The 24,626-nt window shown below is 41.7% G+C and overlaps 1 protein-coding gene and 1 long non-coding RNA gene across 3 annotated transcripts in view; both read right to left on the reverse strand.

The window, feature by feature from the left end:
• LOC133052467 (uncharacterized) overlaps nucleotides 1-6,942 on the reverse strand; it is a 91,561-nt gene extending 84,619 nt beyond the window's left edge. For both annotated transcript variants that reach the window (XR_009692054.1, XR_009692053.1), the window contains exon 1: nucleotides 6,677-6,942. This is a non-coding gene — a long non-coding RNA (uncharacterized LOC133052467). The remainder of the gene's footprint in view (nucleotides 1-6,676) is intronic.
• A 6,883-nt stretch (nucleotides 6,943-13,825) lies between these two features.
• LOC133051459 (cytochrome b-245 heavy chain) overlaps nucleotides 13,826-24,626 on the reverse strand; it is a 33,095-nt gene continuing 22,294 nt past the window's right edge. The window contains exons 9-13 of the mRNA XM_061135880.1: nucleotides 24,116-24,369; nucleotides 22,643-22,805; nucleotides 20,623-20,769; nucleotides 17,804-17,928; nucleotides 13,826-16,370 (exon numbers count right to left, since the gene is read on the reverse strand). Of these exons, the coding sequence (XP_060991863.1) occupies nucleotides 16,244-16,370; nucleotides 17,804-17,928; nucleotides 20,623-20,769; nucleotides 22,643-22,805; nucleotides 24,116-24,369 (816 nt within the window). The 3' untranslated portion in view covers nucleotides 13,826-16,243. The remainder of the gene's footprint in view (nucleotides 16,371-17,803; nucleotides 17,929-20,622; nucleotides 20,770-22,642; nucleotides 22,806-24,115; nucleotides 24,370-24,626) is intronic.

The following is a 24,626-nucleotide window of genomic DNA, read 5'->3' on the forward strand; positions in this document are numbered from 1 at the left end:
TGTAACTTTTTTTCCCCTCCCCACTTTGAAAGCAATCTAATTCTGTATTTTTATCTTTAATTATAAACAAAGTTTACTTTTTAAAAAAATATTTGTTTATTTATTTGCACCAGGTCTTTACTTGTGGCATACAAACTCTTTAATTGTGGCATGTGGGATCTAGTTCCCTGACCAGGGATTGAACCCGGGTCCCCTGCACTGGGAGCATGGAGTCTTAGCCACTGGACCACCAGGGAAGCCCCCAAAGTTTACTTTTTAAAGGAAAATCTACACAAGTTCTCCTTGTCTTTCTCCAAGAAATGTGGCCATTCCTATACTGGACAGGGATACACTAACTATACAAAACCCACATTAGACATAACTTGGACATACTAATAATGCAAAACTTAAGCCATCTAGGAACACCCTGAGCCATTTTCAATGTCTGAACTTTCCAGATAACTGAAAATTTACCCTTTAAACAGAGACAAAAATCTTAACCATTGTGCATGAATACCTAGCTGACTAACATGATTTAACTCTTTTTTATCTTTTTTTGAATGGAGCAGGGCTTCCTTGATGGCTCAGATAGTAAAGAATCTGCCTGCAATGTGGGAGACCTGGGTTCGATCCCTGGGTTAGGAAGATCCCCTGGCAAAGGGAATGGCAGCCCACTCCAGTATTCTTGCCTGCAGAATCCCATGGACAGAGGAGCCTGGCGGGCTACAGTCCATGGGGTCGCAAAGAGTCAGACATGCTGCTGCTGCTCTCGTCAGTCGTGTCTGACTCTGTGCGACCCCATAGACGGCAGCCCACCAGGCTCCGCCGTCCCTGGGATTTTCCAGCCAAGAGTACTGGAGTGGGTTGCCATTGCCTTCTCCAGCCATCACACAGGATATTATGTCAAATTGTAGGTTCTAATTAATATTCTCCACCCTTTAGGTTCTGGCCAGTACAATGACCAGAGAAAAAGCTCAGTGTATATTGCATTTGTTGAATATGAATGAATGAATGAAGAAATACAGTACAAAAAAAGGAAATACAATACAATGATGTCTTTGTCTGGTTGAGGTATATGGACCTCTTTTCCTTTACACTAAATGACTCCAGATCGCTAAGCTTCTGAGTTTTTGAGTCTGCTGTAGCATGTCTTTCTTTGCCCTACCTTTAGGTTCTCAGATGTCACTTGATACCACTCTGTCCTGTTGTTTTTTTGTCATTAAGTCATGTTCGACTGTTTGCAACCCCATGAACTGCAGCACGCCAGGCTCCTCTGTCCTTCACTATCTCCTGGAGTTTATTCAAATTCTTGTCCACTTGGTCAGTGATGCTATCTAACCATCTCATCCTCTGCCACCCTCTGCTTCTTCTTACTTGCCACTTCTCATCAACTATGGATTTGGGACCAAGATCACTGAGCTTGTTATGGCAAGTATGAAAATGCTCTGAGTGAATTTCAGATTGGCTTGGGCAGAGTTATAAGTGCTGCTTGTGGATTTTAGTTCTATTTTGGCGGCTCATACACTTCCTTCTGCCCTCATCCCCAGCTTTTAGTTCTGTTTCAGATAGACTGTCTGATAGCTTATTGCTGCATAGACAGGACAAGATGCTATCCATTGGGTTAGAACTGTCTAAAATAAACTACTTGTATTTTCTACATGGCAACACCTTTGGGATCCATGATCCCAGGGATTTTCAAAGCAAGTATAACACCACATCAGTCATGATAATTCAGAGGATATAGTGTTTTTACTCAAAGTAAAGCCAACGTGTTCTTTATGGTAATCCCCAGAAAAATTTCTCATGCAGTGTCAACAAGTATATTATCACCTTCAACCCTCATCCTAGATCTGTCCAGTCAGCAGCTTTGTCATGTAACAAATTATTCTAGAGGCTTAAAACAAGAACTTTTTACTATTTTCTATGCATCTAGAGGTCATTTGGGTGATTCTGTTGATTTAAGCTGGGCTCTCTTATACATCCACAGTCAGTAGTGGGTTGCCTAAGAAGTTCTGTTAGTCTTGGGCTCTTGTGTGTCTGGTATCTCGGCTGGCACTTCTAGGCTGGATCTGCTCTGTTCTCCACACTTGACCTCTGAGCAAGCTAGCCTGGGCATACTGCCATGGAAAAGGCAGAAGGGCAAAAGAGAACAGAGAAGCAGGCCAGGTTTCTTGAGGCCTAGACTCTGGAACTCACACACCAATTTCACTGCATTCCACTGGTCAGTGCCAAGTTATAAGGATAGCCGAGGTTTAAGACTCCTGCTCTTGCTGAAAGAAACTGTGAAGTCACGTTGCAGAGGACATGGATATAGAGAGTAGTGGAAACTCAGGGCCAAATGGCCATCAATGGAAACATTTACTTTTTTTTTTTAAAGCAAGGAAAAAGACTCACTCCATTTTATTGTAATATTCCCTATTTTGTTTCACTCCTTCTAATTAATGCTGGTATCATCTAGTGATGTTGCATTTTTCCCCCCTATTTCCATCTCCACATTCTTTGATATACAATATCTTAAAGAGGAAGACTTATCAAAATGCATTTTTCTACCGAGCACATGGAAAGTAAAATTTGTTGAATGGTTTCTACAAAGGAAAAAAGTGCAAAAACTCATATTCTTAAAAGGAGGTTGACAGTGTAATTCCATTGTGAGTTGGATGTGGTCAAACCCGCTGTTGCCTTTGATCTCTTAAGTAACAGGCACAGTGGCCCTAGAAGAATGGAACACCAAGTAATAAATGCACCAGGAAGCTGACAACGGAGATAACTTGACTTTAATATTTTAGCCATGGGTGGGTGCTGCTGAGCCCCCAACTGAAAAACAGGATCATCAGAGAGGTCTGCTGAACTTCATTAGCTACATATGGAATAATTACTATGTGAATTGCATGCTCTGGTGATTTTCAGCCAATACAGGCACATTAACTATTCCTGGGAGATGTTTAGAAGCATGATTCTTTCTTCTTATCAACAAATGCAAGGAGATCTGAAATTTCCTCTGGAATCTCAGGAAAGACAAAGGTGGTTCATTCCTTCTGCCCTGAATTTCCCTCCATCTGATGTGAAAGAGGGATGTTTCGCTTTTTCTATGTGAGTGGGAGGGCTAGTGATTTTTATTGTTACTTAACTGGGAATTGCATGACTGGAAAGAGGAAGCAGTGTTTAGCAAGCAAGTGATCTAATATAATGGTAAACTTGGTGATTACTTAATATTCTCATGTCATTCTAAAACTTAAGATTTTTGAACCTCATTTTTTTTAATATAAATCAGATTTTACTGTATTTGGAGTAGTCTTCTCTGACAGATGAAGTTTCAGAATATAGTATTTTGGACTGTTTCCCAAAGTCAGACAGCTAATAGTTCTCAGAGTAAGATCAAGAAAATAAACTCAGAGGGGCCATTATTCATGTCCACAAAGTAGTATATATCAGGACTGAGTTTCCTCTTATACTTTATAAAGTATTGCAATTCCTTGAAGATTGCAAATCTGTTGGTATTAATTATTATTAACTGGAATATCTAATTCCTGAGGCTATTTCCCAACCATCACCACAGGATAATAAAGACTACAGTTTTTAAAGAATCTCAGGCTACCTGATTGATCTTTTGTCCAGTATTTAGAAAACTCTAGGGGTCATATTTTTGCCAAGAGAACGTACTGGTCATAGCAAACAGCCTCACAAGAGATGACTCTACACATGGACATCACCAGATGGTCAACACTGAAATCAGATTGATTCTATTCTTTGCAGCCAAAGATGGAGAAGCTCCATACAGCAAAAACAAGACCAGGAGCTGACTGTGGCTCAGCTCATGAACCAAATTCAGACTTAAATTGAAGAAAGTAGGGAAAATCACCAGACCATTCAGGTATGACCTAAATCAAATCCCTTACGATTATACAGTAGAAGTGACAAATAGATTCAAGGGATCAGATCTGATAGAGTGCCTGAAGAACTATGGACGGAGGTTCGTAACACTGTACAGGAGGCAGTGATCAAAACAGTCCTCAAGAAAAAGAAATGCAAAAAGGCAAAATGGTTGTCTGAGGAGGCCTTATAATAGCTGTGAAAAGAGGAGAAGCTAAAGACAAAGGAGAAAAGGAAAGATATACCAATCTGAATGCAGAGTTCCAAAGAATAGCAAGGAGAGATAAGGAAGTCTTTCTCAGTGATCAATGCAAAGAAATAGAGGAAAACAATAGAATGGGAAAGACTAGAGATCTCTTCAAGAAAATTGGAGATACCAAGGGAACATTTCATGCAAAGATGGGCTCAATAAAGGACAGAAATAATATGGACCTAACAGAAGCAGAAGATATTAGGAAGAGGTGGAAACATTATGCCAGGTGAAAGAAGTTAATCACCAATGACTACATATTGAATGATTCCATTTATAAGAAATGCCCCAGAATAAGCAAATTCAATCCATAGAGACAGAAAGTAAATTAATGGTTGTCTAAGACTGGGGAGATTAGGGGGAAATGGGGAGTGACTGTTAATGGTACAGAGCTCCTTTAAAGGGTGATGAAATGTTTTAAAATTGATTATGGTGACAGTTCCACAACTCAGTGAATAGACTAAAAACCACTACAGTCTACACTTTAAATGGGTTAATTGTATGGTCTGTGAGTTACAGCTCAATAGAGCTGTTATTAAGATAAATAGACCAGGAGAAACTGTAACATACTGATCTTGTCCTTTAGAGTTTTGATAATCAGGATTCTTTTGCATGATTATTATTTTAAAAAAATATTGCACTGATACTAAAAAAATATAAAAAAAAGAAGTGGTGGCAAGAATATACAGAAGAACTATACAAAAAAGAGCCTAATGACCTGCATAAACATGATGGTGTGATCACTCACCAAGAGCCAGACATCCTGGAGTGTGAAGTCAAGTAGGCCTGAGGAAGCATCAAGTAGGCCTGAACAAAGCTAGTGGAGGTGATGGAATTCCAGCTGAGCTATTTCAAATGCTAAAGGATGATGCTGTTAAAGTGCTGCACTCATTATCCCAGCAAATTTGGAAAACTCAGCAGTGGCCACAGGACTGGAAAAGGTCAGTTTTCATTCCAATCCCAAAGAAAGGCAATGCCAAAGGATGTTCAAACTACTGCACAATTGCACTCATTTCACATGCTAGCAAGGTCATGCTCAAAATTCTCCAAGCTAGGCTTCAATAATATGTGAACTGAGAACTTCCAGATGTACAAGCTGGATTTATAAAAGGCCGAGGAACCAGATATCAAATTGCCAACATCTGTTGGATTATAGAAAAAGCAAGAGAATTCCAGAGAAACATCTACTTCTGCCTCATTGACTATGCTAAAGCCTTTGACTGTGTGGCTCACAACAAACTGGAAAATTCTTAAAGAGATGGGAATACCAGACCACCCGACCTGCCTCCTGAAAAACCTGTATGCAGGTCAAGAAGCAACAGTTAGAACCTGGCATGTAACAACGGGCTGGTTCCAAACTGGGAAAGGAGAATGTCAAGGCTCTCACACTGCTTATTTAACTTATATTCAGAGTACTTAATGCAAAATGCCAGGCTGGATTGAAGCACAAGCTGGAATCAAGATTGCTGGGAGAAATATCAATAAGGCCAGATAGGCAGATGACACCACCCTTATGGCAGAAAGCAAAGAGGAACTAAAGAGCCTCTTGATGGTGAAAGAGGAGAGTGGAAAAGCTGGCTTAAAACTCAAAGTGGCTTCTTCCTCATGTAATTTTATTTCATAACACACACACAACAATATTGACAATAACTGGCCTTTTCTGTCAGATAGAAATCCTTTATGCATAAAATAAATATTAAAAACATGGATTTCATAAATATTATTGAATCACTTTGAAACCTTTTCTCCAAGCAAAATAATTCCATTTCTTAATAGGTCCATCCTAAAGCGAAAATTAAGTTATGGGATAAACAGTGACGTAGGAGGCTTCCCGGGTGTTGTTTGTTTGTTGTTTTAGTCGCTAAATCACGTTCCAATCTTTTCCACGCCATGGATTGTAGTCCACCGGGCTCCTTTGTCCATGGGATTTCCCAGGCCAGAATACTGGAGTAGGTTGCCATTTTCTTCTCCAGGGGATCTTCCCGATGCAAGGATCAAACCCGCCTCTCCCTGTCTCCTCGGTGGTAAAGAATCTGTTTATCCATGCAGGAGATGTGGGTTTGATCCCTGGTCAGGGAAGATCCCACATACTGCAGAGCAACTAAGCCCGTTTGCCACAACTACTGAAGCCCTAGCACCCTAGGGCCCTGCTCCACAACAAGAGAAGCCACCACAATAAGAAGCCCTAGAACTGGAAAGAAAAGTAACCCCTGCTTGCCACAACTAGAGAAAGTCCACACAATGCAAGGAAAACCCAACACAACCAAAAATTAATATATAGTGACATAGGAGAACCCAGCTTCCTAATCTCCCTACGAAGATTAATGACTGGACACTCTTCCTGAACACAAACAGCTCTGGGAGACATCTGGAGTCCACTTAGGAACTGTTAGCAACACTGTGGAACAACAACAACAAAAAAAACACCCGAGAATCATCACACAAAAAGAGAAGAAAAAACAAATTCATTTTGCGCACTTCATTCCCTGCCACCCTCCCCCTCTTCCCAAGCAGGCATTGATCAGGGCCAAGAAGGAACCTCCCAGTTAGAAAGAGCTGCCCTCACCAGGAACTCACCCCTTCCCTAAGAGTGGGGTGAATGACAGCTTCCTTGGGTTCTTGGGACACTGCAGGAAGGTTCTGCTTCAGTTTCACCCCCACCCCACCGGCCAAATTGAGAGGTTAATACAGCCGGCTACGAACCAGGAAGAAACGCAGAGACTAGCTGCTAACTATTAGCAGACACGCAGTGGGAGAGAGTGTGGTTCACGGAGACCCGCTCTGCAGAAAAACTCTGCAGGTTTCTCCACTGATGAAGGCAATGGCCAGCACACCTGCGTGGACGCCCAGCTGATGTCTCCAGCCTTTGCCCCACAGGTAGTCTGTTCAGTGATGCTTAACGCCTGAGTCTTGCCCCGCCCCCTACCCCGAGCACTGCCACCCAGCCCCCACCGGAAGCCGGTCACACCTGCAGGCACTGAGGTCCGGGCGGCTGGGCAAGTGTAAGATACCAGCTGCCCGAGTCCCTCCCCACCCCCACCAGCGCCCTGGAGTCAGGCTCACAGCCAGCCTAGCGCCCACCCCTCGGTGACCCCACTGCCGGGCCTGCCCTGGAAGCGAGCCCCGCAGCTGGGCACCTGCATACCACTGGCCTGCCGCCAGGCATTGGCCTCTGACTGCAGCCTGCAAGCTGGAGTGTGCATCCCTGGGTGAGTGCTCAGCCATGGGTGAGTGCGCCGACAACCAGGGCCCGACAGCAGCTTGTGAGCTGGGATCTGGCCACGTTCTGTCACTGGCCAGCACCACCCTGCCCACCTGTACCTAGCACCTCCAGCTTTGCTCCACGCCCCCAGCCTGAACCCATCACCAGCCTACACTGCCGTGTACACCCTGCGGGGGAGTGTCTGCAGCTGCAGGAGAACGTGTCAACAGCCTGGTCCCCAGCAGCTACTAGAGGGCACACGGTTAGCCTGGCCCTCGCTACCAGCCCTGGTTCCTATCACTACGAGTGTGTTTGCAAGGAGCCTCCGCCACTGCATGGGAACTGCAGCTGGCTGCCACAACCAAGTGTGTGTATGCCACCAGCTCTGGCCATCCCCACTGCCTACACTAACAGAACTGGAGGTACTGTTTAGCAGCCACTACGGAACCCCTCTCCCCCATGCAGTACTCACGAAGGAGCACAGTTTTCTGTACTGTAGAGTCCAATGGCCTGAGCTGCAGAGACATCGCGTTTTCCCAGACTGGGCGCTGCAACATACCCCCACGCTCGGGACCCTGGACCAGGTGACCCAGCGTCACAATATGATCCAGTATGCCTCTCCTGCAGGTAAAAGGCTTCCTTCCCTAAACTCTGTTCATGAAGTCTGGAAGAAGCGACTGCTTCTTCAAATATGCTGACACCTATTTGAGGCTACAGGAATGATGAAGAATCAGGAAACATGCTTCCACCAAAGGGATATAGTAAAATTTCAGTAATTGGCCTCAAAGAAATGGAGATCTAGGAACTGCCTGATAAAGAGTTCAAAATAATTACAGATGCTCAGAGGGCTACAAGAGAACACAGATAAACAACTTAATGATATCAGGAAAAAATACAAGAACATGAGAAGTTCAACAAAAAGAAAAAAAATGAAAAAAAAACAAACATAAATTTTGGGGCTGAAGAATACAATAATTGAAGAAGTCAGTATAGAACAGCAGAATTTAGCAAACAGAAGAGAGAATCTTTGAGCAAGAAGAGAGACCAAGTGAAATTATCCAATCAAGGAATAAGAAGAAAAAAGAATGGAAAAGGATGAAGAAAGCCTGGGGGATTATGGGACACGATAAAAAATAATGTATATACCATTAGAGTTTTAGAAGAAGAGAGTCAGAAAGGAGTAGAAAGCTTATTTAAAGAATAATGACTGAGAACTTCCCAAACATGGGAAGAGATTTAGACATCCAAGTTTATGAAGCTAATGTCACCTAAAAATTTCAATCCAAAACAATCTTCTCCAAGACATGTAATAACAAAACTGTCCAAAACTGAAGACAAAGAGAGAATTTTAAAACCGGCAAAAGAAAAAAAAAATCTTCCATGCAAAGGAACTTCCATAAGGTTATCAGTGGATTTCTCAGCAGAGACCTTGCAGGCCAGGAGAGAATGGGATGCTTTATAAAGGATGCTGAAAATTCAAGATACTGAAAGAAAGAAACTACCAGCCAAGAAAACTTTAGCCAGCAAAGGTGTATTTCAGAATTGAAAGCAAGGGCTTCCCTGGTGGTCCATTGGTTAAGAGTCTGCATGCTAATGTAGGGGACATGAGTTCGATCCCTGGTCCAGGAAGATCCCATATGCCACAGAGCAACTAAGCCTGTGAGCCCCAACTATTGAGCTTGCACTCTATAGCCTGGAGCCGCAACTCCTGAGCCTACAAACCCCAACTCCTGAAGTCCTTGGGTCTAGAGCCTGTAGTCTGCAACAACAAAAGCCACCGCAATGAGAAGCCTGCACACTGGAGCGAAGAGCTGCCTCTGCTCACTGTAACCAGAGAAAGCCCATGCCCAGCAATGAAGACCCAGCACAGCCATAAATAAAATAAATAAGTAAATCTTAAACAAAAAGAATTGAAGGCAAAATAAAAACTTTCCCTAGCAAACAAAAACTGAAGGAATTTCTCACCAGTAAATCTGCCCTAAGAGAAATGCTGAAAAGAGCTCTTCAAGCTTGAAACAAATGGATGCTAATTAGATGTGAAAAAAGACAACACATTGGTAAAGTAAGCATAAGGCTAGATTCAGAATACCTAAACACTGTAATATGGTGATGTGTTGACTACTTAACTCTAGTATAAAGGTTAAAGGACAAAAGTATTACAATTTGTTTAGTTACACAATATAAAAAGATGTAAATAGTGACATAAAGAATATAAAAGGGGGTAGTGAAAAGAGGTTTTGTATATAGTTGAAATTATCACTGTAAGGTAGACTGTTTTATATATATATATAATGTTTTATATAAATATATTATATATATATAGGATTCCCTGGTGGCTCAGACGGTAAAGAGTCTGCCTGCAATGTGGGAGCCCTGGGTCAGGAAGATCCCCTGGAGAAAGAAATGGCAACCCACTTCAGTATTCTTGCCTGGAAAATCCTATGGACAGAGAGAGGAGCCTGGCAGGCTACAGTCCATAGGGTCGCAAAGAGTCTATGTTGTCCACAAGAAACTCACTTCAGCATTAAGGACACACATAGACTCAAAGTGAAGGGATGGCAAAAGATATTCCATGCAAGTGGAAACCAAAAGAGAGCAAAAGTAGCTATACTTAGATCAGACAAAATAGATTCTAAGGCAAAAATGGTAAGGAGACAAAGACAGTCATTATATAATGATAAGGGGGGGAAATTAGTCAAGAAGATATAATAATCATAAATATATATACACCCAACATCAGAGCACCTAAATGCATTAAGCAAATACTAACAGATCTGAAGGGAGAAATAGACAAGTATCCAATAATCGTAGAGGACTTCAATACCCCACTTTCAACAATGGATAGGTTATTCAGACAGGAAATCAACAGGGAAATGAATCTGAAACATACTTCAGACCAATAGAACTAACAGACATATATAAAACATTTCATCAAACAACAAAGAATACACATTCTTCTCAAGCACACACAGAACATACTCTAGGATAGAGTAAATGATGGGTCTCACACAAGTTTTAGTAAATTTAAAAAGACTGAAATCATGAGTATCTTTTCTGACCACAATGGTATGAAGCCAGAAACCAGTAACAGGAGGAAACTGGAAAATTCACAAATATGTGGAAATTAAACATGTTCCTGAACAACCAATGGGTCAAAGAAGAAATCAAAGTAAATCAAGAAATGTCTCAAAACAAATGGAAATGAAAAGCGCAACATGTCAAAATGTCTGGAATACTGCAAAGAATATATCTTAAATATTCTTACCATGATAAAGCAATTGTAAGTATGTGACAGGATGGAAGTGTTAGCTAAGGTTATAGTGGTAATCATTTTGCAATATATAAATGTATTGAATCAACACGTTGTACATCTTAAACTTACACAATGTTCCATGTCAATTATATCTCAATAAATCTGAGGAGGGGAAAGAAATTGGTAGGTTACTGAGGTTTAAGATATTTATAAAATAGCTAGTTTTATTAAGAATCTAGATATTTTGTAACCATCATTACAAAAATCAATTCAATGTGATTTCATCAATGTATCCTAAAATGACTGGGTGAAAGACTATCAGAGAAAATGATATTGATGTCGTCAGAAGTATTCCCCAAATGTTAATTACAAAAGTAAAATAATACCTTTACATTCATAACAGAAAAATCTGGTGGTCAAACTTAATACCACTAATAACAGGACAAACTGATAATACCTGCCTCCCAATGCAATGCACTAAGGATACAATGTCACCTTTAAATATCTTACAATTTTATTTGTCAACTATACCTCAACAAAGCCAAAAACATTAAAATAAAGTAAAAATTAGCATGAATCTGGTTAACCGATAATTCGAAATTAAGTTACCAAGATACTTAGATAGTATAAACCGAAGGTTTAGACACCACTCTTACCCAGCTATTCTTAGTGCATTATCTGTACCTAGCACAATAGCTTTAAAAAAAATCCTTGGTTACTTATACCTTGTCTAATCTGCTAGCATGGCATAAAGAACATGAAATTTTTAGCTAGAAATACACGGACTTAATTTTGATTACAGTTGCCCAGTAGTTGTTGGATAGTTTGAGCCTATCAGTTATCCTCTATCAACTTCAGTTTTTTTTTTTAATCAACAAAACTGAGATAAAATAGCTACCTTGCTAAGAGATGGCGGTTCAGCTCCTGGGTTGGGAAGATCCCCTGGAGGAGAGCATGGCAACTCACTCCAGTATTTTTGCCTGGAAAATCCCATGGACAGAGGAGCCTGGCAGGCTATAGTCCATAGGGTTGCAGAGTCAGACACAACTGAAGCGACTTATCACGTACGCACACAACTACCTTGCAAAATCCTGAGGGATTAAAACATTTGACATAGTAGAAAGTGTTTATTAAAGATTAGCTATTGATGTTGCTGATGTTTGTTTCAGTTAATGACCTTTCCCTCCATGGCAGCATTTGCTAACCCCCGCAGGAACATATGCCCACATCTCTATCGCTTTCCTAAATGGGGGGGATCATACTTGGTTGACTCATTTAGAACAATGACCGACGAAGAACCATGAGTGTATATCTATTCACAACCTGATTTGATGGAACCTAATTGCAAAGATAGAACCTAAAAGATGAGTAGAAATGAAAAAAAAAAAAAGGTTGCTATACTAGGGCTTCTTTGCCTTTGAAATTCTATCTACAATATCAGGTGATACTCTCTTGTCCATTTCCTCGTACCAGTGTTTTGAGTGTCACCCGGATATCAGTACAGAAGTCAGTACTTAGTTTTCCTTACTCAACCCAGAAATTGTGCCGGGTTTGGAATGGTAGGGACCTAACAGAAGCAGAAGATATTAAATACAGGTGGCAAGAATACACAGAAGAACTGTACAAAAAAGATCTTCATGACCCAGATAATCACGATGGTGTGATCACTCACCCAGAGCCAGACATCCTGGAATGTGAAGTCAAGTGGGCCTTAGGAAGCATCACTATGAACAAAGCTAGTGGAGGTGATGGAATTCCAGTTGAGCTATTTCAAATCCTGAAAGATGATGCTGTGAAAGTGCTGCACTCAATATGCTAGCAAATTTGGAAAACACAGCAGTGGCCACAGGACTGGAAAAGGTCAGTTTTCATTCCAATCCCAAAGAATGCTCAAACTACTGCACAATTGCACTCATCTCACAGGCTAGTAAGTAATGCTCAAAATTCTCCAAGCTGGGCTTCAGCAATACATGAACCATGAACTTCCAGATGTTCAAGCTGGTTTTAGAAAAGGCAGAGGAACCAGAGATCAAATTGCCAACATCTGCTGGATCATCGAAAAAGCAAGAGAGTTCCAGAAAAACATCTATTTCTGCTTTATTGACTATGCCAAAGCCTTTGGCTGTGTGGATCACAATAAACTGTGGAAAATTCTGAAAGAGATGGGAATACCAGACCATCTGACCTGCCTCTTGAGAAACCTGTATACAGGTCAGGAAGCAACAGTTAGAACTGGACATGGAACAACAGACTGGTTCCAAATAGGCAAAGGAGTATGTCAAAACTGTATATTGTCACCCTGCTTATTTAACTTATATGCAGAGTACATCATGAGAAACGCTGGGTTGGAGGAAGCACAGACTGGATCAAGATTGCTGGGAGAAATATCAATAACCTCAGATATGCAGATGACACCACCCTTATGGCAGAGAGTGAAGAACTAAAGAGCCTCTTGATGAAAGTGAAAGAGAAAAGTGAAAAAGTTGGCTTAAAGCTCAACATTCAGAAAACTAAGATCATGGCATCCAGTCCCATCACTTCATGGCAAATAGATGGGGAAACAGTGGAAACAGTGGCTGACTTTATTTTTCTGGGCTCCAAAATCACTGCAGATGGCGATTGCAGCCATGAAATTAAAAGACGCTTACTCCTTGGAAGGAAAGTTATGACCATCCTAGACAGCATATTAAAAAGCAGAGACATTACTTTGTCAGCAAAGGTCCGTCTAGTCAAGGCTATGATTTTTCCAGTGGTCATGTATGGATGTGAGAGTTGGACTATAAAGAAGAATTGATGCTTTAGAACTGTGGTTTTGGAGAAGACTCTTGAGAGTCCCTTGGACTGCAAGGAGATCCAACCAGTCCATCCTAAAGGAGATCAGTCCTGGGTGTTCATTGGAAGGACTGATGCTGAAGCTGAAACTCCAATACTTGGGCCACCTGATGCGAAGAACTGACTCACTGGAAAAGACCCTGATGCTGGGAAAGATTGAGGGCAGGAGGAGAAGAGGACGACAGAGGATGAGATGGTTGGATGGCATCACCGACTCAATGGACATGGGTTTGGGTGGACTCCAGGAGTTGGTGATGGACAGGGAGGCCTGGTGTGCTGAGGTTCATGGGGTTGCAAACAGTCGGACACGACTGAGCAACTGAACTGAACTGACATGTCATCTATGAAAACACAAAGTATCTCAATCCCACTGGGGCAGAGAAAATCTATGCCCTCTGAGTCCATCCTTGAATATGAAGATGAATAACACAGACACAGAGAGAGCTCATTCATTTTAATAATTGAGTGCAATTTTGATAGTTCTTCCCAAGAATTATCTCCCAGGGCCCCCCTCTCCCAAACTACTCACACACAACATCTACAAATATTCAAATTTAATAAACACAATGTTGCAAAAGCAAAAGAAATAAGAAACGCCTTCATAGCTTTGAGATTAAAAATAATGCTTAATCGTTCTCTCAGTAACTGTTACTAAATACTAAATGCTAAAAAGGCTGCATGGGCAGCCGGCGGCTGGGGAGCAGGAAGGAAGCTCTTATAATGACAAGCATATTTACACTCATTTTCCATCTTATAACCAGGATAACACAGGGCGTAACTCTCTGGGTGTCAAAAATAGAAAACCCTGGAGAAATATTTTCAGAGCAACAAATGAAGTTGGTTTTACTTATGCCACATAGGGAGCAAGGGCCCAGATTCTCAGACTCCCTGTAACCCTGGTCCCCCTTCTGGCTCGCACTTTGTCATAAAGAAATGAAACCACAAATATGGATCCTGAGTCATAGCAATAGCACAATACAAATTTGTTGAATGAATGAACTGATACCTCAGGTGCAGTGTGAATGGGGTGGACCTAAGTTTCTCTTTGAAGAAACAGTCCTGGACATCGTGGGGAAATGACCTTCCCAAAGCAAGCCTGACTTGATGCCCTCAGTGCCCTGGGCATCCTGGGGACCCAATGGAACAACTGAGTTCTTTCTAGTTCAGCTCGGTCCCCTGAATAGGCCCACTCAGCATCAAATTTGTGGCCAGAATTTCAGATTCAATACCTTATGTGATCAAAATAAAATGAATATGTGTATGGCTCCTGCAATTACATTCAATATATACAAGACTTTAAGAAATCTGGGGTAGAAAGTGACCCCCTTCCCCTACCCTTCCCTTTTCCCATTTTTTTTTTTTTTTGGCTTTCTCTCACTTTCCTTCTCTTCTCTCCCTCCTTCCCTCCCCTTTCCTCCTAACCTGGTCTTCTGCCCTTCCCCTCTGCTCCTTTCTCCTTCTTTCTCATTATTAAAGTTGACTACTTCTAAATATCTGTGGCCCCAGAGAATATAACAAATAAAGCTGTTTTTAGTTCCCAGAAATAGGAGCAGTTACATTAACCGTGATTTAGAGATTCTTGGACTCATGAATATCCAGAATATGCTATTGGATATGAATTCAAAAGCTACATAGTAAGCTAGGGATTTTAGTTTCTGGGATGTAAATTTTATCATGATCATGATGATAGAAGGATAAATCATTAGTTACACCAGCAAGATCAATTTTGCATGTGTATTTAAGTAAAACAAAGGGTGGATGCTATTTAAAGCAGATGTCAGATACATATTTGTCACAATTCTTATTTTCAAATTCACAAGTGCTGGCTGAGAGGACTGTTTTGGGCAATAAATTAGTTTGCATTTCTCTCATAGCATCAGGAGCAGGACTAAAGGAGCCAGCCAGAGTTATGAGAGGAGTTCATTTCTCTGCCTTCATCTCCCTTTGGTGCAATGCTTCAAATAAGAGTGTTTGGACAGGACAAACTATTGGTTACTAACCTTAGCCTGTTCTGTACCCTTAAGAGAATCAGGCTCGTTTGGTCAACTAGAGTATCGGAAGTGATTTCCTCAGATAATACTGTTTAAGGCTTTCAGTTGATTCTACCTTGGCACTGTATGGTTCTAAATGTTTTTTCATTCATTCATTCAGTTAACTTTCAATGAGTATCCACTCTTTGTCAAACACCAGTGTAAATGGTAGGTCATACATACATCCAGTCAGTGTAATATTCTTTTTTAGGAGAAATCTCTGACCCAGTTAGGCTGCTCTATTGGTAAACTGGAGGATGTTGTCACTATTAAGTGATGAATCACTCTCAGCATAAATTACCTCCTACTTGGAAAATTTCCTTCAATAGGACAGTAATGATAACAAAGATGACACAAAAGGGAATATGAATAATTATTCCCTGGTTTGCTTCTTCTTTGGGGGAGTATACCAACCAATTCCCAGGCAACCTGCTATTGCTGAAAGATCACCAAACCTAGAGTCAGATGGCCTAGAGCCAGTCTCAGCTTTAATCTTAGGGAGGTTACTTCACCATTTTGAACCTTTTTTTTTTTTCACCCTGAAAACTGAGTCTGAGAATCTTCGCCCTACCTTTCTCTGGCATTACTGTGAAGGGGAAAAAAAATGAAAAAAAAAAAGTTTATATAATTGCTCTGAAAACCACAAAGCTCAATACAAATGCAAATTTATCACCATTAAAAATCTTTGACATTCCTTTCAGGGAAAGTCATCACTTCATAGTTCCTTTTTCTTTTTTTTTTTTAAGGAAGGAACTTATATTATCCACTAGCATTACTTGGTTATTCAGTGGTACAACCCACACTTATTTCCTCATGGAAGGGACCAGTTAGAAGTTTTCCTTGTTGAAAATGAAATGCACTCCCCTGGGGCCAGAGTCGGAGTTGGAGATGCACTGCTTATTAAGGGTGTCAGCCAAGGCTTCCGGTCCGCAGAGGAAGACTCCTATTCTGGTACTTTTGGGGAGAAAAAGAGAAAGAAAAAGACAGTTTTAGGCTTTGGGATGGGATCAATTACAAAGCACATGGGGAGATTTCCTATTGATTTTAGGCCTCAGAGCAGAGCCTCCTCAGCTCCTTTGTCTTTCCACAAATGACAGAGTTCAGGTGACCCTCAGGAGGGTGGCTTGGTCCTGTTCACGGGGGCAGCTGGCTACTTCAAAAGGCAGCTGACTTTATTGAAAAAAAAATGACATTCAAGCAAGGTTTATGGAAACTTCTACCACAGAGAAAATGGTGGTGAAATTGTGAGTCTGTGGTCTACTTCCTTTCAGGGCTCTGTGTTCTCAAACGCTCCAGCATCATTTTAAAAAAAAAAATTATTTTGACCACACCATGGGACATGTGAGAGCTTAGTTCCATGACCCAGGATCGAACCACACCCTCCTGTACTTGAAGCGCGGACTTTTAACCATTGGACGACCAGGGAAGTCCCTCCAGTGTCTTAAAATCAGGAACAAACCCACCTTAGGAACGGCAACTCTGCTAAAAACTTGGTGCGGCTTCGTCCTTCAACTTTTTAGATTCTAAAGCCTTGTTCCTCTAGCTGTGGTTTCAGACCAGTAGCCCTGGTGTCAGCTTTTCAAGAATACATATTATTGAAGTAGGTCAGCTGTGTTTTTAAATTGTTATGACTTCACACTTTTTTCAAATCTGCCCTAAAATATCTATTTGGCTTAAATGTCAAAGCTGTGATGATTTGTTCTTTGATGTGACTGTATTTCCAATTCCTTGTTCATGTTAAGATTTCAAGAAAACTCAAAAAGCCATTCAAAGCCAAGAATGCAGATTCTTGGGCCCCACCCCACATATACTAAATCAGCGTTTTAAAAAGCTCCTCCAACTTACATGTTCATTAAAGTGTAAGAAGAAATGACATAGTGTATTTATGGTGATTTCTTGAGTTTGTCATGTGTTCTAACAAGATAAAAGATCTCCTCAAAGCTTCATAATGACTAAAGCTTTAGTTAGGGCAGGAAAGACCTGGGGTATCTGTCAACTTATGATCTAGGACCCAAAAGCTATACATGAAAATGGGGCCAGTGTCTCCTTAGTAAACAATATAAATCTTGTTGAATTAATAGAAGCAGATACATGAGTGAAATTTAGGAGATAAAAGCAAAGAATTGAGTTACGGGCCTACTTGGGGGCAGCAGGGTTCAGAAAGTCTGAGGTGGGGCCTGGGAATCTTTGTTTGGCTCACCAGTCAATTCTGGGTGTGATTTAAAGACTTCTTCTTAAAGTGAGAGATATTTAGAACCTTTTATGAGTGTGAATATAGTTATCTAGATATTTTAGTTTCCAGAATATATAAATCTAGCAGTGTTTGGGAGCTGCTCCTTTACATAGACGGTAAGCCTCAAGAACACTCTGTTGGGGGAACTCCTTACTTGGGGTGTTGACTTCCAATGGTCTTGAACTCGTTATCCCAGTTGGGTCGTCCATACAAGGTCTTTTGTTTCAGGCCTGTGATTACATCTTTCTCCTCGTCATGATGCACAGCAAAGTGACTGGCCTGCAGGAAAGGACATGAAATCAGAAAAAAAAGGCATGCTCTATAAACACACACAAACCAAGCTCTAACTACCCATTCTAAATGTACATATTTGAAGCAAGGCATTATGCCAGAAGCTAGAAGGTCAATAACACTGAATACACTGATTTCAAGCCATTTATAGTCTAGAAAGGGAGACCTTGAAGTAAAAAGGTGGGCAATCCTGTTTGTAGACTAAGGTACCATGAATGCCATAGAGGAGGCACAAATATCTCCATAACAAAGAAGGGAGGACAAGTGGAGGATATGAGAAGGTCTCAGGGTGGCAGCATTTGAGCCAGACTTTAAAGTGTGGGTACGATTTAAATTCTGTTTCACTGTTTTTCTCTCTGCAGTACATCTAGCAGTCTGTCCTAAATATACTCCCACTGTTTTGAGAGAATCACTAAAAATTAAGACAATCATAGATTAAAATGCACTCATATTTTGCTAATGTAATGAGACATCAAACCAAGCCTAAAGCTATTAATAGTCTGTGTGGGGGTGGGGTGGGGAGGGGTTGCTTTCTGTTACCATTCCAGGGAGCCTCAGTTTGAACCACAGGTATTTTTTAGTAAAAATGGTTAATTAAATTTAACAATTAAATCAGATTTTAAATTCACTGGACAGGAGATGGATAATGGGGATGGAAGAGGTTAAGAAGGGTGGTTTCTCTGGTTTAATAATCCTGTAGACACAAAGTTTTGCAAAGCAAAAGAATTATTTTTCAATGCAAAAAATTCCCCATTTAAAAAAAAAACAGAACTGCAGAGCAATTTATATATTATACATTTTTGCCCCTGGGTTTCATTTTTATCAAATTTTGTTGTTGTTATGTCTTTAAATTGCAGAAGTGACATCTTAAAACCACTTTTCTAGAGCAGCAATTTTCATGGTCATGTGGCCCGGGACCTATGTTTGTGGGACCTACGGGACCTACAAGACTTTCCGAAGACTTGGAGAATTTATGATAGGCAATATGCCAAAACCTGAATGAGAAGAAGTCAGTTTTCACAGGTACAAGGTACATGTGAAAAATGTCTCTGATGAGGAGCCAGTGTGTGGGTGTGGCCAGCTGAGCCAGTGACCAGAAAGTCTTGCCTTAGCTCCTCACTCAGGAGGACAGTTAGGCTGCTTCTGGGCCACGTCATTAACGTTTGCTTATTTAGAAACATGTTACCTGCTAGGAGTCATTAACTTGTTTCTAAGTTTCTCAGTCTCATCACTTTAGACATTTGATAGTTCTAAGGCCAGATAGTTCTTCCTGGCAGAGAAGGAAATGGCAACCCACTCCAGTACTCTTGCCTGGAGAATCCCAGGGATGGGGGAGCCTGGTAGGCTGCAGTCCATGGGTTCGCTAGGAGTCGGACAGGACTGAACGACTTCACTTTCACTTTTCACTTTCACACGTTGGAGAAGGAAATGGCAACCCACTCCAGTGTTCTTGCCTGGAGAATCCCAGGGATGGGGGAGCCTGGTGGGCTGTCGTCTTTGGGGTTACACAGAGTCGGACACGACTGAAGCGACTTAGCAGCAGCAGCAGTTTTTTGTGGTGGGGGGTTGTCTCGTGAATTGTTATCTTATCAATACTTGTAGCTGTAATTGTTTTATCCATTGAAAATTCACAAGTTCATTGCTAAATGTCTCAGGAGGGAGTATATATACATATGTATACTACACACATGTATACATATATACACACATATATCACCTTCATTAGATATATATTGATTTATTTACAAACGATTATCATGAACTACTGGAAGTGGCAGGTCCTGGCATATTTATTACTTGGATGCCCTTGGACAAATGACCTAAGCTGTTCTGGGCCTTGGCTTCCCTATCTGTAAAATATGGATAAGGATAATAGCTACTTATAAGGTTGTTGTGAGGATTTAATTAGACAATCTATATAAACACTAAGAGGAATACTTGGCACAAGCATATGCTTAAGAACTATTACCAGTTATTATGACTCCTTATTAAATGTATTATGTATATTATAAAACATACATAATACAAATTAAAGGAATATATACCCATATCTATGCATGTGTATACATATTTATGGGCTTCCCAGGGGGCTCAGTGGTAAAGAATCTGCCTGCCAATGCAGGAGACATGGGTTTGATCCCTGGGTCTGGAAGATCCCCTGGAGTAGGAAATAGCAACCCCACTCCAGTATTCTTGCCTGGGAAATCCGAGGGACAGAGGAACCTGGCGGGTTACAGTCCACGGGGTCACAAAAGAGTTGGACACAACTTAGTGACTAAACAACAGCAACATACATGTGCATGTATATATATGTATATACACACACAGAAGGAGAGTACAGAAGGAGAGTGAGATAAAGCTAATGTTTTCTTTTCTTCCCATAACCCAGTGGATCATCTTATCTACCTGTTTCATTACCCCTGGTGGAGCATTGCTCTAACAAGGTCACAGTCATGGCTCTGACTTCTTTGCAGGCTCCCTAGCTTTGACCTGTCCCACAGATACCAACTTTGAATTTAGTCTCAACAGTCTGAACATATGGGCATACTGAGTCAGAGTGAATGCGGTGGATCACCTGAACCCACTGACTAGTCTTAAAACAAGACACTCCAATAGCCAAGGGGAAGTCGGTAAGCCCTGGGTGCTATGGGAGAGAACTTAGATTGGGGATCTTGTCCTTACCTGAGACTCATCCCAGCCAGTGAGGTAGATGTTGTAGCTGAGGAAGCCCGAGTTGTTCTTCTCCTGCATCTGGGTTTCTAGCAGCTGCAGCAGGTCTGCAAACCACTCAAAGGCATGTGTGTCCCGGCACAGCCAGTAGAAGTAGATCTGAGGTGGGGGACAGACCGTGAAGCAGATTATTTGCTGTTCAGTCATTCGGTCATGTCCAACTCTTTGCAACCCCATGGGCTATAGCATGCCAGGCATCACAGTCCTTCACCATCTTCCGGATTTTGCTCAGACTCATGTGCATTAAGCTGATGATGCCATCCAACCATTATATATATATTTTATTTTTAAATTGAAGTATAGTTGATGTATAGTATTATATAAATTACAAGTGTATAATAGAGTGATCAATAATTTCAAAGGTTATATCCCCTTTATAATTATTATAAATCATTGGCTATATTCCCCATGCTGTATATCCTTGTAGCTTATTTTATTTCTAATAGTTTGTATCTCTTGATCCTCTCCCCCTATGTTGCCCTTCCCTGTCCCTTCTCCCCACCGGTAACCACTAGTTCTCTATATCTGTGAATTGAGTAGATTATATTTAAATAGAGACCTATCAGCATTGACATATGGATTTCTACCCTCCCACCTTCCACTTTTCCCTGTTGCTCAGAATGTCTAGAAACATAGGTTTTCAGAAAACTCTAGATATTTGACAAACTAGCTCGCATGAACCTGCTCTGGCCTTTACATGGCAGGATAGTAAATAATCAGCTTGTTCTCAGAAATCTGTAGCTTAAGAAGAAAACATGAGCCCACCACTTGCCCCCTGGGACTGCTCTTGCCTCCCAGAATTCCTCACTTCCTTGGATTCTCCTTTCAGAAAGATCAGTAGGATGTAGATGAGCCATGGTTGCCACCATGCAACTTCCCTGCCTGCTACACCAGACACCTTTGAGCTCTAGGGGAAAAAGTAGTTATACCCATACCTCCTCAACATCGAAAAGAGGGGAAGGGAGAATGAAAGTCAAAGTAAGCTCCATGTGCCTATTAGAGGTTATCTCTCAGGAAGATCCCCTGGAGAAAGAAATGGCAACCCGCTCCAGTATTCTTGCCTGGGAAATCCCATGGACAGAGGAGCCTGCTGGGCTACAGTCTATGGGGTCGCAAAGACTTGGACATGACTTAGTGACTAAATAACAACAGTTATTAGAGTGACTCAAGCTTTATTAAAGATGTCGTTTCTCAGGCAATGAAACCCAATTTACACGGGACCAAAAATTCCCCTGGGATTTTACTCTGAGGAGACAGCCACAGAAAGTAAACAAATAAAAGTGTCATGAAAGGACATGTGGGGGAGGGGTGACTGGAAATGGAATCTACCTCAATATCTAATAGAAGATGATAGAAAAATTATTCTATATCCTCTCAATGGAACAGGAAGGACTCATCAAAAATGATTATTAGCAAGCTTGTGACAACACTGAAAAACACTATATGTTTTCAAAAGAGTGGGACATGAAATTGTACATACTCAATATATGCAGCTTTCTGAAAATGTATAAACAAGTGGAAAAATGTTGGAAGAGAATTTACCAAAAGGAGAATTACTGGATTGGGATTGTGAAAACTTTAGCTCTCTCTTCTGAATTTCTAGTAATACTATGCAAATACGGTATATTACTTTCAATAATAGGCCTGATTCTATAGAACCACATTTATTTGTTTGTTTCTTTGGTGGTGCTGCGAGGCTTGAGGGATCTTAGCTCCCTGACCAGGCATCGAACCCAAAACCCTTGGCAGTGCAAGTGCTGAGTCCTAACCACTGGAACACCAGGTAAGTCCCAGAGACACCTTTAATTTATCAAATAGCCCTCTTGGGAGAAGCCTGCCTCTCTGAAACCACCCAGAACTTGTCTTCACTTCGCCTGATCTCTGCCAGCCACTGCCCTGATGGCTCTTTGAGGCTTCACTTGGCAGAGTGTGATGACCAGTCCAAGCTCTTTGAGAAAAAGAAAGAACCTACCTTTTGGAGCCTCAGATTTGGGGCTTTATTGCAATATTTGTACCAGACCGACTTGAGGATGGATGCAAAGGGCGTGACCCCAATCCCTGCTCCCACTAACATCACCACCTCGTAACTGAACACGTCCTCACTTGCGGTGCCAAAGGGCCCATCAACAGCTATCCTGGAGGGAAGCATGGGGGGAGATGGTTACACAGATGTCTTGCTCTTCAGAGGTGGAGGGGGCACACATTATCACTGGGGGTGTGCAATACGTCACTTCAAACCGGGACAATGTATTGATGATGTGGCACTTTCTTCTGTGAGATGGCTTTCAAGTAACCAACTCAGTGTGGACATTGGGATTGGAAGTAAGAAGAGGAAGTTTTAGCTAACTGAAAACATGCGGTAACTCTCAGGGTTATTTTTTCCTGTACCTCCCTTCACACATCAAACACACACACACACACACACACACACACACACACTCACATACACACTCACACACACATGTCTGTGTTTTGCCAGGGCAGCCCGCACTTGAAATTCTTGCACATTAAAGTGAGAATTTTCCATACTATAATATCTAATAAATTTATTATCTGCACTTTCCATTTGTCTAGTCATTGAGTTACTTGACCAACTTTTCTTCAGCATCTACTAAGTACCTGACACCATGTTAGGCATGTGGGAAGAAGGAGGCCCACTGAGTAATATCTGGCATGCATGCATGCTAAGTCACTTCAGTCGTGTCTGACTCTTTGCAACCCTATGGACTGTGGCCCGCCAGGCTCACCTGTCCATGGGATTCTCCAGGCAAGAATACTGGAGTGGGTTGGTATGTCCTCCTCCAGGGAATCTTCCCGACCCAGGGATCGAACCAGAGTGTCTTATGTCTCCTGCATTGGCAGGTGGGTTCTTTACCACTAGCGCCACCTGGCATTTCCCCTCAAATAATGTACAGCAATTAAATTTTAAGTATAGCTTTGATTGAAAGTTAATATACCTTGACCTTGACCCTTATAAATGTAAAGGCATTGGGGAATATCCCTGATTAACATATGATTCAAATATTTTATATTTTACATAAGATTTATACAGATATGCATAAACAGCTTCCCTGGTGGCTCAGATGGTAAAGAATCCGCCTGCAATGCAGAAGACACAGGAGACCTGAGTTCGATCCCTGGGTCGGGAAGATCCCCTGGAGAAGGAAATGGCAACCCACTCCAGTATTCTTGCCTGAAGAATTCCATGGACAGAGGAGCCTGGTGCGCTACAGTGCATGGGGTCTCAAAGAGTCGGACACGACTGAAAGACTAACACTTCACCACATGTAAGATGGGGAACACAGAGATCGTTACTTCTGTTTGTAGAATCCGAGTATTTTGTCAAGACTCAGGGGCTACTGGAGTAAGAGACGTGAGAAGCAAAGCTATTTAGTGACATTTTTCCTGAACTCATGCACCTTTGTAACAGGCACTCTGTACTCACTTTGGTAGTTTCCAGGCATCTTGAAACTCCTGCTTATCACAGCCACAAGCTTTGAAGAGTCCCTCTGTCCAGTCCCCCACGATGCGGATATGGATGCTAAAGAAGTCTTCCTCAGGGGCAGAGGTCAGGGTGAAAGGGTGCCACTCCAGCTTGGACACCACGGGACACTTGACGAAAATGTATTGGCCCACCTCCATCTTGAATCCCTTCTTCTTCATCTGGAGCTCAATGGTTTTGAAAGGGTGAGTGACCACCTAAGGAAATAAAACATGTCTCTGGAAATGCCCCTTTTTCCCAGTACTTGTCCTGTCAGTGTCTGTATGGATAAGAGGCTGAGCTAAGAGGCCTCACCCATGTCCCTTCTTCAGGGCCAACAGAGTAGTTCTTCCAGCAAATTAATCTCTTACTGGGAAGAGCCCTCGGCTGTAGCCAGTGGCCCACAATGAGCTCTGATGCAGGGACCCAAAGGCCTGGCCATTGTCCTCACTTTGGGACAACTCCCGGGGGCCAT

The sequence above is a fragment of the Dama dama genome, chromosome X (assembly GCF_033118175.1).
Source record: "Dama dama isolate Ldn47 chromosome X, ASM3311817v1, whole genome shotgun sequence".
Taxonomy (NCBI): Eukaryota; Metazoa; Chordata; class Mammalia; order Artiodactyla; family Cervidae; genus Dama; species Dama dama.